General features: G+C 45.3%; 1 protein-coding gene across 1 annotated transcript in view; it reads right to left on the reverse strand.

Moving 5' to 3' along the window:
* CELSR1 (cadherin EGF LAG seven-pass G-type receptor 1) overlaps window positions 1-25,211 on the reverse strand; it is a 165,826-nt gene that overhangs the window by 60,159 nt on the left and 80,456 nt on the right. Inside the window, 3 exon segments of the mRNA XM_040544703.1 lie at window positions 8,854-8,942; window positions 11,789-11,904; window positions 16,691-16,913. Coding sequence (XP_040400637.1) covers window positions 8,854-8,942; window positions 11,789-11,904; window positions 16,691-16,913 — 428 coding nt within the window.

The following is a 25,211-nucleotide window of genomic DNA, read 5'->3' on the forward strand; positions in this document are numbered from 1 at the left end:
TACCTTCACCGTTAACGACATTGTGTATTACTTCTGATCAGAATTTGTCAAAGGCTTTAGTTTCTGTATATCAAATCTATGATCTCATCTAGACTAGGACTTCCACTGATGATCCTCAGGATTTGGGTGGAAGATGACGAGTCGGGCCTCAGCAAGGATGGGAGGCTCGAAATCTTCAGCCAGAATGCCAGGAAATGACTCAGAAACCGAACTATTTCTGCAGAGATTACCTTTTCACATGGCAATTTAAAAATTGGGTTTTGAGCATGTAGGAAACGATATGTTTTGCATTCAGACATTGGGAACATTTTCTGTGTTTGACTAGAACAGCATTTTCAACTTTAAATGTAAAATCTTGGCATGCTTTCAGCAATGGGAAATCTAATTTCTTTCCCTTCCTTTAGATGCTTGTAATTTTAATTGCTACAATTTTATTTTTTTTTAAACAGCCATGCCCACTAGCATCAAAATACATAACAGTACAAAGATAAATACAAGATAAATAACACAAGTGCACAGAAACAAATTCCTCTCATTAACAGGTCATACATACCCCATATCACGCAGGTGCCTCCAGCACTAGCAACTGTCATGCTTCATAAGCATACAAGTCTGCCCACCAAAAAAGCACAAAAATCCACTGATGCAGTAACTTTGATTCTTTTAAGAAAGCTGTAAAAAAATTATCATGATGGGAGCTGACTAACAATACTGGTAAATCTTTAAAAACTTCTTAACCTCTGAAGTTGGAAAGTAAATTAAACATGCATGCCCCTCAGTACACCGTTAAAAATTCTGGCCCTGGTTAACAAAGTAAGTGATTTTTTCAGTGGGATTGCTTTTCTTCCTTGTATAACTGAAGAAACCCCTTCCTCTTTGAAAAGGAGGCCCCGTCCTTTTCCAGGTAACCACAGACAAGACCCTTCCAAGACCAGAGGTAAAGACTCGGCTGCAGTCCCATTCCCTGTGCCCTGCAAACTGTCCCATGCTTAAGCTATGGAAGAGCTTCTGACCCCAGGAAAACTCCGGAGAAGGAAAGGCATCCAGCACAAAGCGATGATCTCTTGAAGAATACCACCAGTGCTCCACTGGAAGCTAGCACTGGCCATTGCCTCCTCCTTGCCATGCCACCACTACAACCCTGCAGCACCTCCTGCTACTAAATATTAAATGTTCACAATGAGATGGGGGATAAGGGCATGATAACATAAGCAATGACTAAATCTTAAGTAAGAATATCTGATTTGTTTTAAGAGGAAGCACTATGTTTTAATATGTTTTCCGCCTGGTGCATTTGAGTTTATAAGCTGTATTGGCATTTCTTAGAGTTGTTATGAATTCAGGTTTGGAAATGCATATTAAAAAATATATATATGCCCAGAGAAGTAGATTGACCCCAACTGAACGACTTTTCTGGTGTTCATAGCACCCCTCCCTGTCCCCACCCCCCAGTATTTGCTTAACACTGCGATTAGTGCTCTGCATTTTTCTCCTCCAGGCAATGCCAAGAACTGCTAGGGCAGGTCCGCGCTGACCACGGGTGCTGCAGGCACAGCGAGTCACTGTGAGCCAGCAGAAGTCAAACTCTGGCAGGGCCCACATCTGATCAACAGTGGCATTATCATAACCTTCAACAACCGCTTCGTTTATTTAGAAAATCTCTCTCAATCCTTCAACAAATTAGTTTGGAAGCCACCAGGAGGATTAACTTCAGAAATTCTCCCTCAGATCGCAATTATGTCTGCTCAGATGTCACGAGTGATAGACATTTACATAAGCCGTATCCAATCTTTATCGCAAATTACATTTCCAGTCATTTGACTTGTGTTGGGATCTGTCGTTTCCAAGAGAGCTCCAAAAAAATGACAGAGGGAAGGGACGGGAAGCCTCGGCAGGTGCTCCCCAGCACAAGCTGCAATACCCAATGCCTACCTACGAATTTCATTGTCAGATGCTTCTTCTGACTGTTCAGATGATACCGGAAGGCATCCTGGATCCTTTCGGGGCAAAATCTTTCACCCAGGGTCCAATGACTAAACATTATGCCTAGCTGGTGGCAGCCCCGTGGCTTTTGTCCAAGGAGCTGGTAATGTCTATTCAGCTGCAGGCATGTGCCTGCCTCGTAAATCACCGGGGCAGCTGGCAGCCTCGCTGGCTGGCAGGGAAACCCAGGGCTGGGCAAGCAACGCCTTCGAGCCCAAAGGGGACGGGGGACAGGCAGTGGTGGGGCCACGGGGAAGCCTGCGCTGAGCCCCCGTGCCATCCCCAGTGTCCCTGCCCATGGCAGGGGGTTGGCACTAGGTGATCTTCGAGGTCCCTTCCAACCCGAGCCGTTCTATGAGTCTAGGATTCGGTCTGTGTTGATGAAATGGAGTAGAAATGGAGCCTTTCCCAAACTCTGCTGCCAGCCTTGCTGCACAGAGCTCCCATGCAACTTTCTTCTTTCCAACCAACTCATTATCTAAAGAATCAAGTGAAGCCCTGACCTGGCTTGTGGCTGCCTTTTTCTTCCTGATTTTACCTTCTTGCCCCTGTCCTTCCACTTCATCCCGAATCCCAAGCAAGCGCAGAAAGGATTTGTTCCTCTCCCCAGAGGTCCACCACCTCCACCACCGATGCTGACGCTCCACGGTACGTGCGATTTGTGGACGCAGACCCCAGATCACTCATTCTGCTGATGCTGTGTCACAGCTATACAGGCACAGTTAAATCACCACTCGGGATCAGCCAGGCTGGCCAAGCAAGCGTGACGAGAGAGCTGCAACATGCACCCAAGGTGCGGAAAATCAATTACAGCATGGGTCTTGGCACTGCAGCAGAGGGGATTTTGGTACCAGGAACCAGCCTTCAGTCAATGGGTGAAGGATAGACGCAAGCTCTCCAGGAAGGAAAGGCACTGGCAAATTCTAGCCCTCGAGTGGGCTGAGAGCTAAATCTCTGCAGCATGAGCTCAGTCATCGGCAGCCCTCAAGCTCCAGCTTGCCCCAGCTGAAGGCCAGCTAACTCCATCGCTCACCACAGGCAGGAGGTTTTTGAAAGCACGTGCAGCTCTGATTTAGAGCAACGCGTGCACTGCGCTTTGAATTCACGGCACGCTGAAGATCAGCCCCGAGCAGCTCTCATTTCTTTCAAGTTTATCTCCAGCTGAAGAATTTGCCTGTTTTCTCCGGAGGCTGTCTCCAGGCGAGGCGCAGGTCTGGGCTCTGCCGGCTGGGAGCACACAGCGGTGGAAAGCAGCAGGTCCCTGCTACCTGTAAGCACTGCGAAAGGGGGGCTGCTCCCCAGATAGTCAAACATCTGAATTAACAACCTCAGTGCTCCCCAGCAGCCTCAGGGAATGCAAGGAAGGAGTTAAAAAAGGCACCTTGCTATCTGTTGGCACATGTGAGAAGAAGCCTTGGGCCAGTTATGGAAGAAATGTGACGTTTGTCCCCAATATCTCCTTGCAAGGATGTAGAAGCTTGAGTCACCGGTACAGCCAGGACTCCGAAATGCCTGGCACCCGCTGTGTTTGCTCCTCTGGGCTGTAAAGGAGCACCTCACACACACTGCCCCATCTCAGTCCCATATCTCAGTGTTTCCTCCGTGAGTCACTCCGTGAGTCATCTAGGGATTTGTTATCCCCTCCTCCACAACTGCTAGTACATCAGCCACCCTGTGATAGCTTGTTTCTCTCTGCCCTGTTCGGGCTTTGCATCATCTAGGTAAATTTTTCCCGTGCTCCCTTAAACGGGAGCAGGAGCTTCTGCCTACAGAAGAGTAACGTCCTTAAGCGACTTTGATGTCATGTATATGTAAGTAATGTATGAGATACACAGTACATAAATATACATGTACATGCCCTCTATAATTAAAGGAACATGTCCATACGTAAAACATTTTTATCTCGTGCCAAATGATGAATTCTACCCTGAGGTAATGACTCAGGTAAAACATTAACATAAATTTGATGGAGTATCTTAAATTCTGAACAAAATTACGTTTCTATCAGAAGTTTGGGAGAACAGCTTGAAGTTTTCACTTAATTAAAAACATCGCGCAGTACCCAGGCTGAAGAGAACCCCCCGTGCCAAGCACATCCTACATTCACACGTGTACTTGATGCCCTACGTGCAGTGAACAGCAGTGATATTATTGATACTGAGCATCGCTGCCATCAAGCGCCCCGGTGGTTTTGGTCATATTCCAAACTGACAAATGCCAGCATCACTAAACCTACTGACTGTCGTTCACCCCATTAGGCTCAGGAGAGCCACAGGATGAATACAGACCAGCACAGGCTGACTGTGCTCTCCTCTGATAGGAATCAGGCCACCAAGGCAAAGAGGGCAGCTCGTTTCACTGCTGCCCCTTACACCAGTTGTCCTGTGAGCAAGCAGCAAGTTGCTTCTTCTATTTCTCATCAGTGTTTTGTTTGCCAGGTTGAAATCTTCCCCTTTCTCCCACCTTTCCTTCCAAACTAACAACAATATCCCATTTCTTCTTAATTTCTTATAGATATATCTACCTCTCAAGAAAGCAGGGCATGCAGGTCACCCTTAATTCAATACCACCCGTTGATTTTACTGGCTGCAGGATCAGGACCCCAGAAGTTAACGTGTTTTAGCTAACAGAAGTGGTGAATGGCTGTCCTCCCTGCCTTCCCCCAGCTGTCAGCAAACATCTATAATTGCAAAAACCACTACTAACAGTTAAACCGATACCTTGCTACTGCGTAGCTGACAAGACTTTTAATATAGAACTGAAACTAGAGAACAGTTATAAAACACTCCTGTAGCTCTTATAGCTACTAATTCTTTCCCCTTGGTGTTTTGCCTCCCAGAAATCCAATACAGAGCCAGCACTTACTTAGTAAGCCATCTCTTTGACTCCCTTAGGCATTTCCACCAAAACCAAGTGTGGCAACGGGAAGCATCCATTTCCATCAGTGTACGCTGAATAAAACAATGCTGCTTCTCTTCTTCTTCTGATATAGCCTGGTTTGTTTCTGCAGTGCCCCAGTGCCTGCACACAATTGTATTTGGGAGAAAGCACCAAATACTTGGTCTGGTAGAGAACTGCTTTGCTGCTTCTCCGCAAACACTGAGGTGAGTGGATGGGGTTGGATGAGAAATTACAGTGGGCATTGACAACTGGTCAGAGATCACAGAATAATAGAATGGTTTGGGTTGGAAGGGACCTTAAAGACCATCTAACTCCACCCCCCCGCCACAGGCAGGGATGTCACCCACTAGATCAGGTTGGCCAAGGCCCCATCCAGCCTGGCCTTGAGCACCTGCAGGGATGAGGCATCCACAGCTTCTCTGGGCAACCTGTGCCAGTGCCTCACCACCCTTACAGTGAAGAATATCCTCCTAATGTCTAGTCTAAATCTCCCCTCTTTTATTTTAAGACCATTCCCCCTTGTCCTATCATTATCTACCTGAGTAAAAAGTCCTCCTCCATCTTTTATAAGACCCCTTTAAATATTGAAATGCCACAATGAGGTCTCCCTGGAGCCTTCTCTTCTCCAGGCTGAACATCCCCAGCTCTCTCAGCCTTTCTTCACAGGAGAGGTGCTCCAGCCCTCTGATCATCCTCGTGGCCCTCCTCGGGACCACTGTAACAGCCCCACATCCTTCCTGTGCTGGGGGCCCCAGACCTGGATGCAGGGCTCCAGGTGGGGCCTCACAAGGGCAGAGCAGAGGGGCACGATCCCCTCCCTCCCCTGCTGGCCACCCCTCTGTTGGTGCAGCCCAGGACGCAGTTGGCCTTCTGGGCTGCAGGCACGCGCTGCTGGCTCGTGTCGAGCCTTTCGTCTACCAGAGCCCCGAAGTCCTTCTCCGCAGGGCTGCTCTGTGGAGCAATGCCCGTGACCAGCTGCAGTGGGCCTACCTCTGCTTTTTCTGACTTGCACTCCATATTCAGAAGGGCGTCCAGCCACAAGAGAGACTTGCTGCAAGAATAACATCAATTTGTGTGAAGAAGGGCAAATGTAGACTGCTGGTGACAGGTGGACTGACCTCTTCGAACTAAATCCAAAACATTTGTCCCTCAGGGGCAGGGGACCCCTACAATGAGGAATTAATTATAAAACAACATTTTTAGACAGCTCTGAAGATACCTTTAATTTTACCAAGCACACTGCTTCTGAGTTGAGCATAGAAAATAATCTGCAGGAGTCACTTCTACACTTACTCCATGTTTAATTACCGAGCTGACCCTGCAGCAAGGCACCAGCTCCAGGGTGGCAGCATCACGTCGCAGGACCGCGGGCTGTGCTAAGGAAATAGCTGCTGCAGAGGTTCCCTGCCAGGGTCACCCCCTGCATCCAAGTCACCCCCTCCCGGAATCCAAATTTCAGTGACACTCAGCAAAATATCATCCACGGAGCTGCAGATGCCAAAAACCATTCAAACTTTGCTCGTATCCAACCACAATCAACTCAGATTTCAAGAACAGCTTTCAGAGCTGTGAAAACTCATCTACAAAAATTTGCTTTGGACTGAAGTGATCTATGTTATGCGTCAAAGCCTGTTAGCCCTTCTCCTCAAAAACTTAAGCTGAAAAATTAACCTCAGCTGTGAAGAAATCTAATACTGCTTATGAGAAGTGTAGCAGTATCTGAAAGCGCCGCAAAAGACTGAGCCCCTTTTTTATACTACATGTATAAATGCAGAAAGAGGGAAATAACCTGAATGGTTTCTAGCTTTCTAGAAAAAAGGAACTGAGGTAGAAGGACGAAGCTAAGAGTACTGCTGCTCGGGGAGGCTGTGCTGTGCCTCAGCAGAGGAAAGGGGCAGAAGCAGCGATGGAACGAGGACCTGCCACTGTGCAGCAGGATTTTGGAAACAGTGGAAGGATGCGTCGCCTCCAAAACAGTAAGAGTGCAGGACATGGTGCAACCCGTGTCCCACCCCCGCCAGCCTGCAAGCTGTGTGTAATTTAAGCCAAGTCATGAGTTTTGGGCACTCTGTTATTCAAACATGTCTTAGCTACATCAAGTTTAGACGCAGCATCCCATTTACCTTGGCACAACACAAACCCCTAAATTATCTCTGCCTTCAGCCTCCTCACAGGGATGTTTCTTCCAAGTCGGTTAAAACGCGAAGTAGCCAGGGAACTGCTTTGCAAACAAACAGCAGCTGGCACGAAGGGCACCAAGGCCCACAGGGCTGCCCCCGCTGCATCTTTCACCACTGGTATGGAAAGGCGGTGAGATCAGTGGCGGTTCTCCCCCTGCTCTCCCTTTCTCCCATGAATTTCCCCCTGTGCAGTGGGGACCGACTCGTTCTCCTTGAAAGAAGTGGGGCAGAGGAAGAAAATGATGACAGGGCGTCCGTGTTAACGCCAGGAAAACACCATTCCCCGCACCGCCAGCACAGCTCACCTACCAGTCTGGCTGAAAATGAGGCAGGGGGTTATTTTTAACGCCCGTGTCAGTTCTCTTTGCCTTTTAAAGAGTGTCCCAGGCCCCTTATCTGCTTGACAGCGTGCCAGCGAGCTGCTCCAGTGGCCGTGCTGCAGCCATCACCTCCTCGCCCCCCGGGGAGCCCGAGAGCTGGAGCATCTCTCCACCAACTCTGCAAGTGCTGTTTGCTCTTCATTAAGGAAAGTGCAGGGTATGGGAACACATTTTGCACTTTGTAAGAAAGGCCTCGTGGTGTCCACAGATGCAAGCATGGTGACACACCAGGCTTCACTTCTCTGTGCTCCAGACAGTAGAGAGCTACAGGTATACTGGTTTTAAGCAAAAAATTAAGAATGGTTTTTATTTCCTTAGTAAAATATCCTTCAGCTAGGAGACCCTTCGGACCAGGAGTCCAAAGAAAACTGTAATCCTCCCATTCAATCTGCCATACAAACTGTGATGAAAGGATGCAGCAGTGGGAAATAAAGAACTTGCTGATCATATTAATCCTTCATCTTCCATTCAGCTTCCCACATTAGCATCCTGTTTCCTTTTTAACAGCCAACAATACTCCTCTATTTCCTTATGTAATCCCTCATAATGCTATCATGGTGGACTTAAAAGCAGCGCTCCTTGGGAACTAAACAAATTCTCTAATTTTTGCTATAGATGACGAGCTCTGACATCTCTCTGCACACAGTGACACTGTACACCCTAAAAGCCTGCACTTTGCTCTTCCTGAAGTGGCTGGCTTGCACAAATCCCCATCTAGTCAAACTGAACCTACGCGTGACAGCTTCCAAGAGAGCAGATGTGTGACCGGGTCCTCTGGGGACCGCACCTCTGAGTGCCCTGATGCCATGGAGTGATGCTTGCTGCTTTTCTCTTGTACATCCTCTCACAGAGCAGGAAAAAAAAGGATGTAGTAAAATAGCCCCTGATTACTAAAAAGTGTCTAACATTTCACAGCCAAACTTTCCAAACCAGAGAAGCTGGCACTAACTAAACTGGTTATTTTATGCAAGAAAAGAGAGTTATATGGAGCAATTTTGTTTTGCCTCAGAAAATTTTGTGTCAGTGGTTTGCAGTTACTGTGCTGAAGGCTCCTGCACTGTACAACGCTTCAAAAACATCCAAATCAGTGCATCAGTCATTTTAGATACACTGACACTTGCCAGGGTTTGAAGAACTGAAAACTAAAAGAGTTGCAGGTACCTGGAGGTATCCCTGGTGGTATTTCTGGGGAGGACATACTAGGTCAGACTTTGCCTTCTTGAGACAAAGCTCAAAAGCCCTCAAAAGGAATTTTTGACCCAGGCAAGGTGAGTAAGACCAGCACCATTTTTGCAGAGCTGGTTAAATAAATAAAACTTGGGTCACCTGCATACATCAGTAGAGCTCAATGACCCGTGCCTCTATTACTTTACAAATCACAGGGGCATCGCCAACATGATTTCTCTTACCTTGTTGTAGTACTGCACCTGGACCGAGTGCCACTGCCCGTCACTGACCCCTCCAGGAACAAACGGTGCCACCGTCGTGGTCGTCTCCCCTGCAAGGGCAGGCAGAAGAAAAAAAGCAGTCAGTGCTACCGCAAGCTCCACTTCACCCTAGACTGCAACATGGAATGACCCACATCAGGCACAAGATGTGGTTGTCTTAATTCACCATGGAGGAATTCGGGTTTTTGTCCTGTGAGGCAGTAAAATCCTCAGTTTCCTGGAAATACTTTGGTGCACAAACAGAAAAATAGCTTCTGACCCATTCTGGTGAATTGTGTTACTTTCTGTTAGGCTTTTGCAGAATGCGGACGCACTGGGTAGATACAGCCACTGCTGCAACAGCCAGCATGAATTTTTCGACCTGTCTGTCAAAAGCGGCACGTTGGAGTTTTTTAATATGAGGAGTATCATGTCGGGATATTTGTCAGGGAGGGAAGCCTACTTCTAGGCAGCAGGGAGGAACTGAAATGCAACTGTGCTCCCCATTAGATAGGTATGTGTATTAAACACATGGACAGTAACCTTGGGTCTCGGCAAAATTTTACTCATGATTTATGAAATTATTGGCAGCCTTTCAGTATTTAAATTAGAAAGCAAGTTTTTCACATTGCAATTGTAAAGCAGAAGCTTTTAAATCAGGTCTGAATCAGCACAACCAGCTCAGTAACCAGGCATATCTGTTCTGAGGTAGCAACAAAATAAACATTCGTGTTGAAAGGACATAAAAGGCCTGGCACGGAGAGCAGATTGCTAGGCTTTGTCTTTTTTTTTCCTTTCTTTCTCTTTTTTTTTTTTTTTTTAAACAGTTGGAAAATTCAACATCATAAACCACAGGAAAATAACTCTCTTCCATAAGCCAACATTATTGTTGCGCTTAAAACATACTCTTTATTTACAACAAATGCTTTACCCTGTGTGAAACATTATTCCTATGTCCTCTGCTCTCCTTTAGCTCTTGTCCTATATAATTCTGTTACCTAAACAACGCAGATTTCAGCTTAACACAGTGCTGAGATTTTTTTTTATCATTTACTGATAAAAGATATGCGGTAAAAAATATTTTGGTTATTCAGTTAGAAAGCTCCCACAAAAGGAAGCTCCCTGGTCTCCAGTCCTTTTGCTTTGCTTTCTGTGAAAAAGTTGTTGCGACAAGTAGAGCAGTCAGATCGGATGTCCAAAAATTGCATTGTTCGTTAAATGCCACTTAAAACTATAAAACATAAACCATTCTCCTTCCAAAGAAAATACCATTTGTAATGTACAGGACCAGACCTGCTCTCAGGTGCAGTAGTGCAAATCTAAATTTAGTTTCCTGTATTTTAAAGGAGTTCCTCCACATTTAAATGCGCATAAGTGCAAGTAGATTTTTTTTTTCCTCATTCATCCTCAGGGTGCCTTCCTAGTGATTTGGTTCAAGTTTAGACAGGCGGAGCAGAGAAAGCAAATCTCTCTACCGGCAGCATGCTACTTCATTACACTAATCCATTCAAAAGCCTACGCTAAAACCTAATTTGGACATCTTCCGATTAATGAAGGAGAAACGACAGCAGAGTATCTTTAACCCAAAGGGCCCAGATACGCAAGTAAGCATCACTGGTAAATCAGTGGGGTCACATGGGATTTACTGTGGGGTCTGATGGCCATGGTCTCTGGTTCTTGGGCTCTACCTCCATGTTTCCTCCCACTGTACAACAAAAACACGTAGGGACAACAGCACTTCCCAGATATTTGTTTCTGTCCCAATGGAAAACATCCCCTAAACCTGTGACAGCTAGAGTTTGCCTGCCCTGCTGAGATTTAGGAAAGTCACTGAAGTCTCCACATTGAACTCCCCAAACTGCTCCCGGACTAATTCAGGAATATGAGAGGTTTACCAAGAGCATCAGCAATCCTTCTGAAGTCCGGAGGTCATTTCTGGTGGCTCCAATGTGCTTCAGCTGCATGCTTCAGAAGCTGACAGCTTCTTATGCTATCCCTACTGTGGAAATTAGTGTTTCTGGCCATGATTTCTTGGTGGAACTAGTTTATTGGTTTTGTTTGCTTGTTTTTAAACCCAGAAAACATCCCACTGTTGAGGCTGGATCAGGAAGAGCTTGTTCTAATCGTGCTTTCATCAGGAAAATGGTTGTCACTGCCAGGGCTGATTTTCTGGAGCAAACCTCTCCCCTGGGAGAAGGCCACGGTGACAGTGATATGGTCCATCCTGAGCTTCGCTTATTGGCTTTCCACTCAACCTGCTCCTGGAAGCACTAAAAGATGCCAAGTTTATCCTTATGCAGAAAGAAAGCAAATGTCAAAGCCTCCAGTCTGTGTTTTCTAGCCCACCCTGGCGATGAGAGGGCAGCTTTGTTCTCATAAATTCATTGTGGTTTGCATGAAGGAGAGATGCTGTTAGAGGGCATCAGTGGATTCCAGCGACGCATTGCTTGTCACGAGGCAATAAAGAACGGCAGGCATTTTTCATTTGTCTGTTAGCTTTTCCTTTGCCTCGAGTGTATTTTTTAGACAACAGTTATGCACCTAGTTTTACTGATAGTGTAGTGTAAAAGCGCATAAACGCACAAAATTTATCACAGCATCATAAAATGAAGGTTCATTTACACAAACATTGGCTGTCAGACTAGTGCCAATCTTTTATAGTCCTCATAAACTCCGGGTTTTATAACTGATATGTTGACAAGCTCCTGCCTATGACAGCGAGTGTCACCACCACAAACTGCTACAGTCTGGATTATTTTGCAACACCCTCCATCAGTTGTAAACTGTACAACGTCAGCCAGTTACTCAATTAATGAGGCAGCAAATAGCTGTATAAAGACATGGAAGTACACTTCCAACCAGACTGAGAAGATCTCAGGACCCTAAGTAGAAGTGCTCGACTGGGGTGACACCTCACCTGCAGAGAACGTGAGCTGTATCTGCTCCTCGATGATCTCCAGCGCAATGAAGTCGTGCTTCTCGTTGAAACGCCCGTTGTAGAGGAGGAGAGCATTCCTTTCCCTGGTTGCGAACCTGGAACGCAGAGACCAGTAGTCAGGTCATGTTCCCAGAAATGCAAGACTTTGACTCCTTCTTTAGACAGAAAATTTTAAAATTAAGTAAGAGGCAGGACAAATACTTTATTTCACAATCGACACAGGCAGCATGATGGAAATTACGGGAATCTCTGCAAAAATCTGCTGTGGATGCTGACCCTAACAAAAGGTAAAATGATGCAGAGACACAACTCAGAGTGAGCATCTGACTCTACCCAAACAGTAGCAGTTATTACACTTTGCAGAGTTGGAAAGCCAGAAAGCATTTTGACTTCAAAGGGGGAGTACTTGCTGCCTGCTTACTGTCTACATGCTGCATGCTACAAGGAGAGTCATAAACTGATCAAAAAGAACTGCTGGGGAGGCAAGGGGAAAAGAAAGATAAGAGGTATTTTAATAATGCCGTGCAGATAATCAGGGTTCCTCAATCGACAGACAAGTCACTTGGAGGGAGGAAAATAAACACTTTAATGATTCCAGCTCCAACGGGTGGCTTTTTGTTCCTATTTTTCTTGTGCTTCCAATATGGGATGTATCACACCTTTCCTGCGAAAACAGAGGCAACTCCACGTTCAGAAAAGCCTGCTTTTTGGTCAGCACAGAACATTTTTTGACAATTTCTGTGTGTTCTGTGCATTTTATAATTTTGAATTGAATCCTGTTATCTCTGGGGATTTACAGACAGCTCCCATCTATTTACAAAAGCAAAAATTTATGACACTTTACATAAACACTTTCACAAAGATTAATATAGAAAGAGGGAAAGACAGGGAAACCATGGGAATTTCTTGTGTTTCCAAATGGCAGTGTAGTTTGATTTTGTATTTTGAACTTCAGGAAATACCCCTGATTTAAATTAACCCACTTTTCCCACAAATGAATCAACTGCTGAGCACAGCCAGTGAAAACTGCTTTCTGCAGACAGAAGAAATTACTCTTGTGCGTGTCAAGAAATATCGGCTAGCAAGGCTCTCATGCAGTGCAACAAAAACTGCATTCAGAGATTATGAAAAAACATCGAGATCTGGTATTTGAAGTAAATTTTTTCAGGACCAAAGAACATTTTTAAACAAAAATTGATTGTCAGACATATGTATGCAGTGGATCACACAGAGTAGAGATCTGTCAGAACTACGGGCCTGAATTTGAGCTACATGGAAATGGGAATTTTTGGTCTATAAAAATGTATTATTTTTGAAGGAGAAGAATTAATTGGTCTGGTTCAAAACATATCAGCCAAATTCTTGAAATTTCCAATAAAGTAAAAATTGCAAAGAATATCCATTATATTCAATCATAATATTATATTACCATTTTGGCTACTTTTAATCATTTTAAATACATCCATTTATTTCTAAATATGTTTAACTTAATATAAAATAATATTTAAAGCAGTAAAAGTTAAACTAAATGAATTAAGACAATTCAGCTGAAATATTTCAATAGTATCAAAACACTGATTTAGATTTCACTTTTCACAGTCAAGTCTTTCATCCAAAGCAGTAAATCCCTGTAAAACATTTCATAAGACTGCATTTTTCAGTGGATATCTGCTTCATCAAAGCTGTTTTGATCAGATCTAACTGGAATATATATATATGCAAAAGAAATGAGAAATGTATGAGTAATGCTTCCTTAGTGGGCAGAAAGAGTTATTTTAACCAGCAATAGCAGGATCTTTACTTCTGTTTGAAAATATTTTTTTGGATATGCTTACAATTCTCTACCATCATTTTAATTTTAAAAAGGCAAAGTATTTTTCTACTTCTATACCTCCGTGTGTATTCAGTTCTATTCTTTGCCACTAGCCCAAGGCACCTTTTGCATCATGCTATTAATTTAATACTGCTGCTTTTGAACTTGCCGAGGTGTCACCAGCAGGGGAATAAAAATATTAGTTTTTTAGTAGAAGGGATCTTTTTAAACTCAGGACATAGGAAACAAAAGACAAACTTTCCTCAAAGGATTTTGAATAAACGGTGAGAAAACATCTCCACTGACTGTGTCTCTTGGAGTGAAGGAGGAGTAGCAACTGCTGGGAGGAGGCAGGGAGGATGTATAGTGCTGGGAGCAGAAAGACATGCCTGGTCAGTACCCGACATAACCGCACAGCACAGCAAACAGGAAAAGTGTTTGGGGTAAATGTGCATGCGTGTTTTTGCTCTTCTACCCCTTTCATTAGGAATATTGTGGCATTTATCCTGCTAGCAGCACCACATGCTATATAAAATCTATGTGCCCCAAACAATTTTTGCACTGGAGGTCTTTGCTGCTCTGCTAAGCTTGTAACAATTATATGGACTTCAAAGAAAGAGCAAAATATATTAGTTATGGTACTGGAGTACACAAACATCCTGCTTTTTGTCAGGAGCAGGTTGTGAGTCACTGGAGGCTGAAGGAAGCCGGACACCCTGTCATATTAAGAATGCTCCTGAACCATAAAATATGCAGTGGCAAATTCTTTGTCTAATCAAACCACTGATTCTTGCTTATCCTCACATAATGTTTTCCACCTGCACTGAAGGATAATAAAAGCCAGAGAAATAACAAGTGTGAAAAAAAGTGAACTGCAGGTATGAAAAGCTAAACGTGTCCCTGTCCTGGACAGCGTGGGATGAAGCCTGGGATGACCAAGGCTTTTTATAACCACACTGAGTGGACTGTGCAGTGTTTAGCTTGGGACTAAATATGCCATCTTGGTTTAAAGATGGTGAAGAAATCCCAGGGCAAGCACTGCCACGTGAAGGCAGCTCGCTGTTTCTCAATAACCCCCACGCAGAGAATTTGAGTCACTTCAACTTGAAGCACCCTACACATCAAAGATCTCTTCCCGAAAGCCTGAAAAATGACACCATGTGGCTGCGGGGACAATCCAAGGGTAGTGCAGGTAATTTATGCTGGCAGCCAGCCTAGACCGCTCCTTTGTTTGCACTTACTGTGGGTCTGACAAGTCCAACGGAGCCTTTTGCTTCTCAGCTTTTCCCAATGCTTAGATCTAAACCAGACTTCTCAGGCACAATTCGTCCCTGCCTTGGCTTGCATGCAAACCATGTCTGCACATCCTGATTTAACCAAAATTTCAAGAGTCCATAAAATTTCTGACCAGAAGTTGCCTGTCCCCTGCCAGATGTAAAACACCAAGCAGCTGCTGGCTGCTGGCTGGGACATGTGCCTGGTTTTGCCTGTCCTGAGCACTTTCTCTAGGCAGACACACAAACATGTCTGTTGTTGCTACCGTTGTTCTACCGACCAACAAACCCCTGACCTTGCCCTTCGGGGTGAGGGCTAACACGTTTTGTGCTATTTGCTCAAAGTCAGCCGTGAGGGACAACCAAAGGTCAATCCTGACCAGCTAAGCCATGGGAAAGCTGCAAGCCTGCACCCTCACCAGAGGAAACACCAGTGTCCATCCGGAGCTCTGACTCCACAGCGGATAAGCCCTGTGCCATGGCCTGAGCACAGAAGTCTTCTCCAGAAAAGCTTTTTTTCTAACCCTGGGAAGTCTGAAGGAGGGGAGGAGAGCCCTGTTGCACACAGGGTGGCTGCCACCATCACTCCCCTCACCCCAGAGCTCCTCGATTGTCCCTGTGGGTAAAGTGACAGACAGCCCCAGAAAAATCCGCCCAACAAGGACCTGTCAGGGCAGATAGGATAGGTATGAGGCCGCTCACACGTGGCAGCCAGGATGGGACCAGAAGCAGGAGCTGGTCATGAGGGCCAGGAGGAGTGAGTGAGGTGAGGAGCTGGGACAGTCAGGGTTGTCCCAGGCATGAGGTTGGGAACCAGAAGAGAGCAAGGACCTGAGGAGCACCAGCCTGCGCTCAGCCACGGCCTGACGAGACCTCGTCCTCTCACAGGCTGGTAAACAGGGGAGGGGAAGAATGCTCCCAAATAAGCAGCATGAATTCTCTGGGTCTGCAGCTGACCTGAGGGTCATGAGACCCAAAATGTCTCCTAGAAAAATGCCTGACATGCTCTAGAGGTGGCAAACCCACCTCCCATCCTCATACCTCTCAGGCCAAGGGCTGCTGAGATGTGGCCAGAGGTTGTGGCCCGGCACCACCCCATGGCCTGGGAAGGCCCCGGGGTCCCCTCTCCCCACACTGCACAAACCCGGGCTATGAGAGCAGGGTAGCAGAGGAAGGTCAGGAGGACACAGGCAGCCCAGCTCCCTCCCTGCGAACCAGCACAGTCCCAAAACCAAGCGGGCAGGGATTGGACCCTCAGTAGGACACACTGCGATGGTGACCTCCCCTGAGCCATGGTATCAGCTGCTATCCAGATACCGTCACTGCTGTTGGTCCCCCCAAACCTGTGAGGGTTGAGGTGAGCCCTCTCAGCTGTGTGCAGCACTTGGCACCTCTTCACCAAGAAAGGACCATGTGTATCCAAATACTAACCTCCAAAGCAGAGGAGGTGAATAAACTGCTTATTTTTAGTAAAGAAGTTTTTAGTGAAGAAGTTTTTAGTGAAGAAGTTTTTAGTAAAGAAGTTTTTAGCAAAAGTCTGTAGCACCTCAACAGCATCCTCCACAGGACAGAATGCTTTCAAATAACAGGATTATGCCCCACTTGCAGGAGTCAGTGTCAGAAATCCCTCATGGTGACCTCTACACATAGGTAATTTGTTTGGTTACAACGTTTAATGAATGTGCCCCAAGCTGGAGCAGAGAAGCCACCAGACCCAGGCCTGTGCCAGGACCCTTCCACATGGGGACAAACAGGGAGACCAGGGACTAACAAACAGGGAGGCCAGGGACTTACATGAGGGAGACGGTGAAGTGGAAGCGCTGCCGCAGCCCCTTGAAGGTGATGAAGGACTGCGGGGGGAAGCTCCTGGTGGTCATCTCGCAGTAGGGCCGCTCGTATTCGCCCGGGGGGCACTCGCACTTGAACCCCCCGATCAGCAGGTTGATGCAGGTTCCTCCGTTCTTACACACCCCTGGGGCACAGCGGCCGGAGCGGGCGTTCACCTCGCAGTACTCCCCTGGAAGGGCAGAAGGAGACATCAGGGAAGGCAACATCTCATCCAAGCTACAGGAGACACTGGGACCCCAAGCAGCAAGATGTGGGAGACACTGGGACCCTAGTGCTTCTGCTAGAACTTCAGCTGCTTTCCAATGTCTGCACCCAACTCCGTCTGCAATCGAGGCACAAATCCACAATTGCAGGGGACTAAGGATGCTGCATTGTCTTTCAAGTCTGAATTCTCGCGGTGGTTGAGAGTATAATCCTCTTTCAAATATTTGACAGTGTTGGCCCTAGTCTTCAGACTCCTTGGCCACTTTCACAGCTGGTGATAAATATAAAGCTGGTGATAGATAGATCTGTATGGGAGAAGATAGCACTACAATTTAAAAACGTGCACACTCCCTGTCAACCAAAATATGTGTAAATTGTTCCAGCATTTCACTGCGGGTAGGAAATTGTGTAAACAGATAAGTGTTTGCACTTCAGCTCGGCTGGAATTCGGCTTTGCTGCCCATGTCAGCGGCAGGGCGCGGCAGAGCCTGTGACAACGCTTGCAAAGCATTTATAAGAAAGAATGAGCAGGATGTCGATGACATATGTATTGCTTCCATATTTCCAGTGCATCCTGCAGGTGATAGTGATTTTCTGAATGGTTCAGAGATAGGCACAGTAATTTATGCAGAAGTTAAGGATTACATGTACCACTTGCTGAAGCTGTTTTCCCCCAAATGTTTCATCTTGACTCTGTTCAGAAGTCTGTATTAAGAAGAACACATCTTAATGAACACTGAAAAATCAGGTATCTTGCTTTGTATGTATATAATCTTTTCTGTTTTTTCCCTAAATCTGAATGTGGATCATAGTTTAAAAAAAAACAACAAGTAGCAATACACTGTAATGTACAGAGGACATCCACTTTGAAAAATATGCTGTGGTTGGGACATCACTTAATCATTGTACAGAAACGTGGCCCTCTGTGCGAGTTAATTAGTTAACATTTATGTTTTGGCATGTGTCTTCCTAAGGTAACTGTGTGATGCTCTATTGGGTGTTCAGATCCTGCCTGTAAAACTGTTCACAGAAATTGGAGATGGCTTATAGAGTTGAATTTTACTCAGTAAGTACAGTCTGACAACTAAACGCTACAGAGCAACAGTACACAAGACAGCCAGCTGAAGGAACACATTCCCATCAGTTTGATGTTTGCATGATGACTCGCTACAAGATTATATAATTACATTAATTCAAACACAGTTAAAATCGTGCAAACACATTCCTGGAGGAAAGCAAAAGCAGCAGGAACTGCGGGCAGCGACTCACAAACGAAGGCAAATTAAAACAGAAAGCTGTGCTGCAGCAGCTGCTCCCCCAGGTTCCCACGCCAGCACCAGCCGCGGTGGAGCCGGGTGGGAGCTGCTCCGGGAGGATCGCCCTGATCCAGACCCGGGGCTGCACCTCTTTTTGGTGGCAGGCTGTCAGCTGCAGCGGTTTGCAGCTCTTTCGCATGGTTTGGTAGCACCCCTGGGACAAGGCGAGGGGACAGCACTGCTGCATTTCTCCTTGCGCATCAGCATCACGCGCCGTTCACGCCGGTACGACGTACACTGGTGAAATGCCTGAGCAAGTTCAACAGTGCTGTAATCATTTGCTAAGGGAAATGTATGCCATCCGGGTAGGTTCAGGTCCGGTGGCCCGCAGAGGACCGACCTCTGCTACCTGTCCCTACTCCCATGACCAACAGAGTCACCAGACGAGCGTGTTTGCAGGCATCTTCTTGCAAACAGTATATGGGGCTTTCCAGTATATTTTAAAAGGACATAATACAAGGCACAAGGGACCAAAACAAATATCGCTATAATAATAATTCTCACAGTTAACAAATTAAAAAATAAATCTTTCCCACCATCCTAGAGGGTGTGCAAGCCCAAACTTCTGAAGTAATAAACCGTATAGCCGAGGGTTCAACTTCAAGCCTGTGCTTAGAGCTCTTCTGATTCACGACTGATGTTCTCATATTCTCTTTTTAACATTAAGATGAAATGCTGTGAAAACCACTTGATAAATATCTCCCCGTTTCCGTTTATTAACTGTGAGTATCAGGTTAGGCAAGATTATGTGAAGACACCTTTCTTAAAACTTTAATGAGGAACTCAGCAAGATTAAAATGCTCTACAATGTGTTTCTTCTGAAAGAATCTGTTTATATCATCCAAGACAGAAAATGCCCTCAGTGCATTGAAAATGCCAAAAATGCTCACACAGGCATCACATGCACGATGAGGACATGACAGAAAGTGCTTTTTGATGATGTGTGGCATTAGCAGAGTCAACCTCCCCTTAACCCAAGAACTGCACAAATCTTGCATACCAAAACTCTACAAAAATTGGAAAAACAGAATTTCTACATAAAGGCAAAATACAAGTTTGTCCCTTTAAAAAAACAGTACTAGGATATTTTATGAACTAACTCTCCAACTCAGAGTGGAATCTAATCTTCAAGGCTTTCTGAAAACAGAATGATATATTTGGCAACAGCAAATAATGGGCAGACCTGAACACACAGGGAGAAAAAGACAAGACCCAAGCAAAAAGGAGAAATTCCTCTCACTGCAGCATGCTCTGGAAATGCCATGGCAATACAGAGGGGTAATATAAAAGCCTAAGCTGGAAGTCACTAGAGGTTCTGTATTAACTCTGTGATGTAACAAGAACCAATCGGCCATTTGTCTGGGCACCTACACAGGCACAAAACCATTTAAGAGAAAAGAAAGCTCATAGAAAAGATTTATTTAATTATGTTTATTATTGCTTTTTATTATGATGCTTAAAGAAGCAGTTAAAAAAATAGCAGTTCAACTTTAAATATGATCCTTTGTCCTATATTCATTCAGCTGTAGCATCACTGATGTCCCAGTTCCTAAAATTATTCTGAATTCTCATTAGTCTGTAATGTAAATGAGAACTGAATTTGAGGTGCATTCTTTGATGCTGAATTTTCATATTTTGTGTATATTTACCGAAATATACTGAAACAGCATTTTTGCAATCTCTACAGAAACTCCAAGGCTCCCTATGCTTTAAGGTGCAAAGGTCTACCAGGAAACTTGACAAATCCTTATTTACCATTTCTCCAAAAGTAGAAGCAGTGTCTGGGCTTATTTAGAAACACGGCCTTGGTGGCTTTATTAAGTAGCCACCTGAGCAAGCGTTTGAGGCACTGCTTTGATCAGGAGCACCCAATCCATTCTGGCAACACAACGCCCCTTCGCGCAGCTCTGCAGCTTGTCACTCCCAAGGGCGGCCACCTCGCCCCAGCCACATCTTCATCCCACAGCACTGTCCTGCGGGAGTGCTGAGGCCTGAAAAACACACAAAAATGAAGCGAAGCCTGCATGTACTCGAAGGAAGAGCTGGTTGCTGGCTGACGTGAAGAAGCCAAGGTCGGAAGCCCCTAAGGGAAGAGCTCACGAAGGAGCCGGAACAGAAGGGATCTCCATCAGGCACAGCACAGGCATTCAGGATGAAGAATGAGGAGCCTGTGCGCCCGCTCCAGCTGAAGGTCAGAGGGCTGAGCCTGCAGAGGAGTCTCTGCATGGTTGGAGGCGATGTCTCGCAGTCCGGTGGGAAAAGATAGTATAGAGAGGAGGGCGAGCTGCTGCAGGGGGCTGCAGGGGCTCAGGTGAGAAGAGCACAGCCCAGATGGCCACCGCAGGCAGCCTGGGGATGGTTTGTGAAGCTGGAGATGTCGGCGTGGCTCACCCTGCCACCCAGGCTGCCCTCCACTCCTCACCATGCTTCCTTTGTTAATATAATTTCGTTTTTTTCACATTGGCCGACTTTTGAGGAATCGCCTAAAAAACTACTTATACATCACAACTCGGTGAAATCCACGCAGGAAACATCAAGCTTAGTCCCTCCAGCTGCTAAATCCAGAGCATGTGCTGTCAGATAACACGGGCCGTGTCTGCCCATTATCTGCTGGGCAGATTCTTGGGCTGTGAAAAACTGCCGGACCAAGCCTGCACGTGGTTTACTGTTACAGGATAGTGGCTGATCTTATTTTCTCTCCATTAATATTGATGACTCTCAAAGATACACGTCCTGCGGCTTTTACACAGCCCTTTATGTCGTGTTTCCCAGTTTTAAAGCCCTTGAGATTACGACAGCTGCGCTTTTGACACTGCTTCCTACTCTAAATCGTACCATCTTTCATATGCCTCTCCTTCATTTTAGGATTAACTTTACAAAGACATTAATCATAACATTTCTCACAGGAATTTCATGTAAGTGGGGGCACCATGGTATCAGGCATAATACAACAAGAACAGGCAAATAAAAGATTGGCTAGAAAATGGTTTCATTTGGTCCCCCTCTGACATAGTCCAAATAAAGTAATGGAATAGTTTGATGAATGAGCGATAAGTGATGATAAACAAGTGAAAAAGAAATAAAAGTAAGCTATTTCAAAAATGAAAACATAATCTTATAAATGCAAATACGTTGTGAGCTGAACATTATGCACACCAACAGCACGCTTGCATGCATCAGAGTCGTCTTTCCAGAAACCCACCTGTGGTTTTGTTGGTGAGTTGCCTGATGACCTTACAATGACAGACAATGCATAATGTTGGGAAACTTGCTGGGAACAACGTGATGGCATTGGAATAAATACAGAGTTATTCTACTCTTCAGTTTACTACAATATCCCCGTTTAAGGACTAGTCCTCAAAACTTTGTACAATTCTCTGATGGTTTACAACTGGTATACTACATTAAATATATATATTTATACACAGACCTGCACTGATGTTCTTGTTTCTTTTTCTTTTGCAGGTTCCCCAGACACGTATTAATTTTTCACTCAGTGTCTGTAATTGTTTGACTTGAATTGATTCTTCTCTCCTTTCCTCCCTCCTGCCATTTGCTCTAGATACATACTAATCTCGTTCTCCACACTTGTAGTTTCTTCATCAGAATGGAAAGCATTTTGAGAAGCTGACTTAAGCAGCCAGCCTAAAATGACATACTTTAAAGTGGAAAGGAGAAACCACAAGAAATAGGACAACTGAATTCTTCAAGAAATCCCCGTTGACCCATCGCCCTAATAAAGAAACAACCAAAGTTAAAAGATTATTTGGTATCTTGCACATTAGGGGAAAATCAATTCTCTTCCTCTACATAACTAAAACACTACTATCCCTAAAAAACAGCTGGAACTAAAGCAATCAGTGTGCTAATAAAGTTGATAAAATCATATTTAAAAAAAAAGGAAAAAATATTCCCCAAATATCCGTTTGATATATGATTTTAAAATCTGCTTCGTAGTGGATGCAGTGGATGGCAGAGATGCAAGGTGACTCTTGGAGGAGAGAGGAATGCGGTGGAGTGGCTGAAGCCAGGTCCATGGCCTCCCCTGTCACCTGTTAAAACAAGACGTCTTCCTCCCAGTACTTCTCCTTTTTGTCCCACTCTGCAGGACTCCCACTTATAGACCCACTGTCTATACAAATTAGTACAGAACCAGCATGGAAATCTGTACTGGGATGAGATAAACAGGGTGGGATTCAACGCCCCCACTCTGGGGACAGTTTCACCACTGTTTAGGCTGACAGGAGTTACCATAGTCCTCTTTCCCCAGCACATTGCACTTTCCTGCCCCTCCTTTGTACTCATGTAATCCTGAAGCAGGCTGATTTGCAGAGCTAATATGGCAAAACCCCACTGAGACTGACTTTTCTAATGTAGGGTTAATGATCTTCTGCTTAGGCCCCTCCTAGGATCGATGGGATGAATAGCACAGCAGGCACAAGGGAAGGAAGCAGGAACATGCACCCAGTAATAAGAACGAAGGAATGGTCTTAGAAAAGGTTTAACTGTTATGGAAATACTGTTTTAAGTTATTTTATACAGCTCATGAGTGGGTGTAGTGGCTTACATTTGACTTGGGTGAACTGGATCAACACCTACAGCAGACACCCACCTCCCTTCACAGACTGTGCAAGCACGTAAAAAAAAATTTTTTTTTTTGTCAGGAAAATTGACTCCTGACACGCCTCCAATGTAGGCACAAGTCAAGTAATGAAAATAAATAGGGGAAATATGCCCATAAAGAGAAGTTAATGGCTTTGGTGGCTCTGTGGGGCATGAGTCTATTCCCAGAATCAAACGGGAGAAATCAGCCTTACTTGCCAGCACAGTCCATTTGCAAATGAAACATTACACAAACAAACAAACCCAGAAAAATACTCTGTTGGTTTTATGGGAGAAGTCAGAGAGCAGTTACCCAAAGTTACCAAGCCACTCTGAATGAGGGAGAAGTTGGATCAAACAGAAATTGGAAGCCACCTGTGCATTGGTGACCGTGATTCATTAGGGGATGGCTACATTCACAAACCACTTTACACAAACAACATAGAAGTGCCATTTGAAGAGCAGAGGCAAATTTGGGCTCCCTCAAAAATCAGTGGTCAAAGCCCTGCTGCCACTTCAATGCCAGAAGCGCTCATTAGACTTAATACTGACATTGGTGTTTGTTGCTTTGGGAGGTTCCTCCATTAGCCGGCTACTAAATGTTCAAATTAGAAAACACGCTTTGGTGTTTCCTTTTACATGTTAATTTAGGTTTTCGGATTTGGAATCGACCTAGGAAAATTAAAGTCAGTCCCAACCTTCTTACAGGGAGAAACATCAGCTTAATGTCCAGGAGTCTCCCTCCTCCCGCTTGCTTTCTGCTCCCTTTGCTGCCTTCTGCACTATAAAGGCAGATCACAAAAAACAGGGTAAAGTACAATACATGCCCAAACCTACACAACCACACTCCACCTATAGATGAGCGCCTGTGCGTGCACACAAACACACTCTTTAGGGCTAAATCCCACTGAGTCATGACAGCTGGCCTTTGTAATTTAAGATGCTAACTCTTCCAGATTTAACAAGATGTATTTGCAAGAGAGTAACCTGAATTTAAAACACTAAAATAACAATAAAAACATTCCTCTCGCAACCTATATATTTATAGCTTGCCAAGTAACTCTCTGAGGTGATAGACATGATCCTATAATGATTCTCAGAAAATCACTGTTTTATCTCTGGATATGGTTTAATTTCTCTTGTGGGCACAAGCCCTAAGCTCTGAGCTGGTGGGAAGAGATGGTGCAGAGCTAGCAGTGCTCTCCCAGCTGTACATCATTGCTCTCCTCCACCACCACCCTGCTCCCCGTTCTGGGCCTTTTTCCATGAAGCGCCCCCCCCCCAGCATTCCTGACAAGTCACAAATCAGATTTCCAAATATCACAGGACTGGGTTAAAGGTCATGTGATCTTTAATCATGAGATGCTCAAAAATAATGAACATGGGATGTTTTTCTTTTTTATTTACTTTTATCTGCCCCTGAAACTACGGGTGGCATCCGCTGGCCCCGAGGCATGTGAGGGCTCTTGGTGGTCAATTCCAGCCTGAAACACATATCAGAAAATGGCTGCTCCGAGGGTTCTCACAATTCTCACTCCCATCCCAAGGGGAAGCTGCTACTCACCCCTTCCCACTTCTTCTTCCCATGGGGTCCTTGCAGTTGGCCACTGCACCCTGGCTGCCCCATGGCCCTGAGATCTCCTGGGAGATCCCACAACAGGAAACTCCTGTGGTCAAGTGGGCAAGGGAAAGGCCGGAACCCCATCCCACCTGCTGATCCTTCAGAAAGGACCCTTCCCCTACAGTGCTAAAGTAGCACCGCACTATATTTTACAACAACAAGAGCACGGGAAGCTCAGGTCCCTTTCTCTTGAGCTTTTTCAGGCCATGCACTGCACATGGTGATGCGGTGCCGAGCTTCTCGCCAGTCCAAAACCAGGCCCATGCCCCTGTGCAAAGCACCAAGCACTAAGTAAATATGTGCCCCTTTTCCTCACCTCTTCCCCTCCCCGATGATAAAACAAGGCAAAATAGAAGACACCCTGCAGGGATGGATGGATGGATGGATGGATGGATGGATGGATGGATGGATGGTTTGGGATTTGGGGCTTTGCATTTCAATGAGAAGGAATAATTGAAAAAAAAATGCTAAGGAGGATTAGTGATATTCGGGGCATGTCTGTTGGAGAAATTAATTAATCTGTTGATTGCAGAAATGATGAGCATGTTTTCAAGATGATATATGCTCTATTTGAATAGTCACTGGACCTTGTACCTCCCATGTGACTTCCACCAGTGTTGACAGGAACAGAGCACAGGCAAAAGTCATAATTGAGTCTTGGGATTTTACAACTCAGGCATTAGCATCAGTACTCCCAAAAAAGCCCCTGTGGGTTGTTGAAAAC

This window comes from Cygnus olor, chromosome 1 (assembly GCF_009769625.2).
Source record: "Cygnus olor isolate bCygOlo1 chromosome 1, bCygOlo1.pri.v2, whole genome shotgun sequence".
In the NCBI taxonomy this organism is placed as follows: Eukaryota; Metazoa; Chordata; class Aves; order Anseriformes; family Anatidae; genus Cygnus; species Cygnus olor.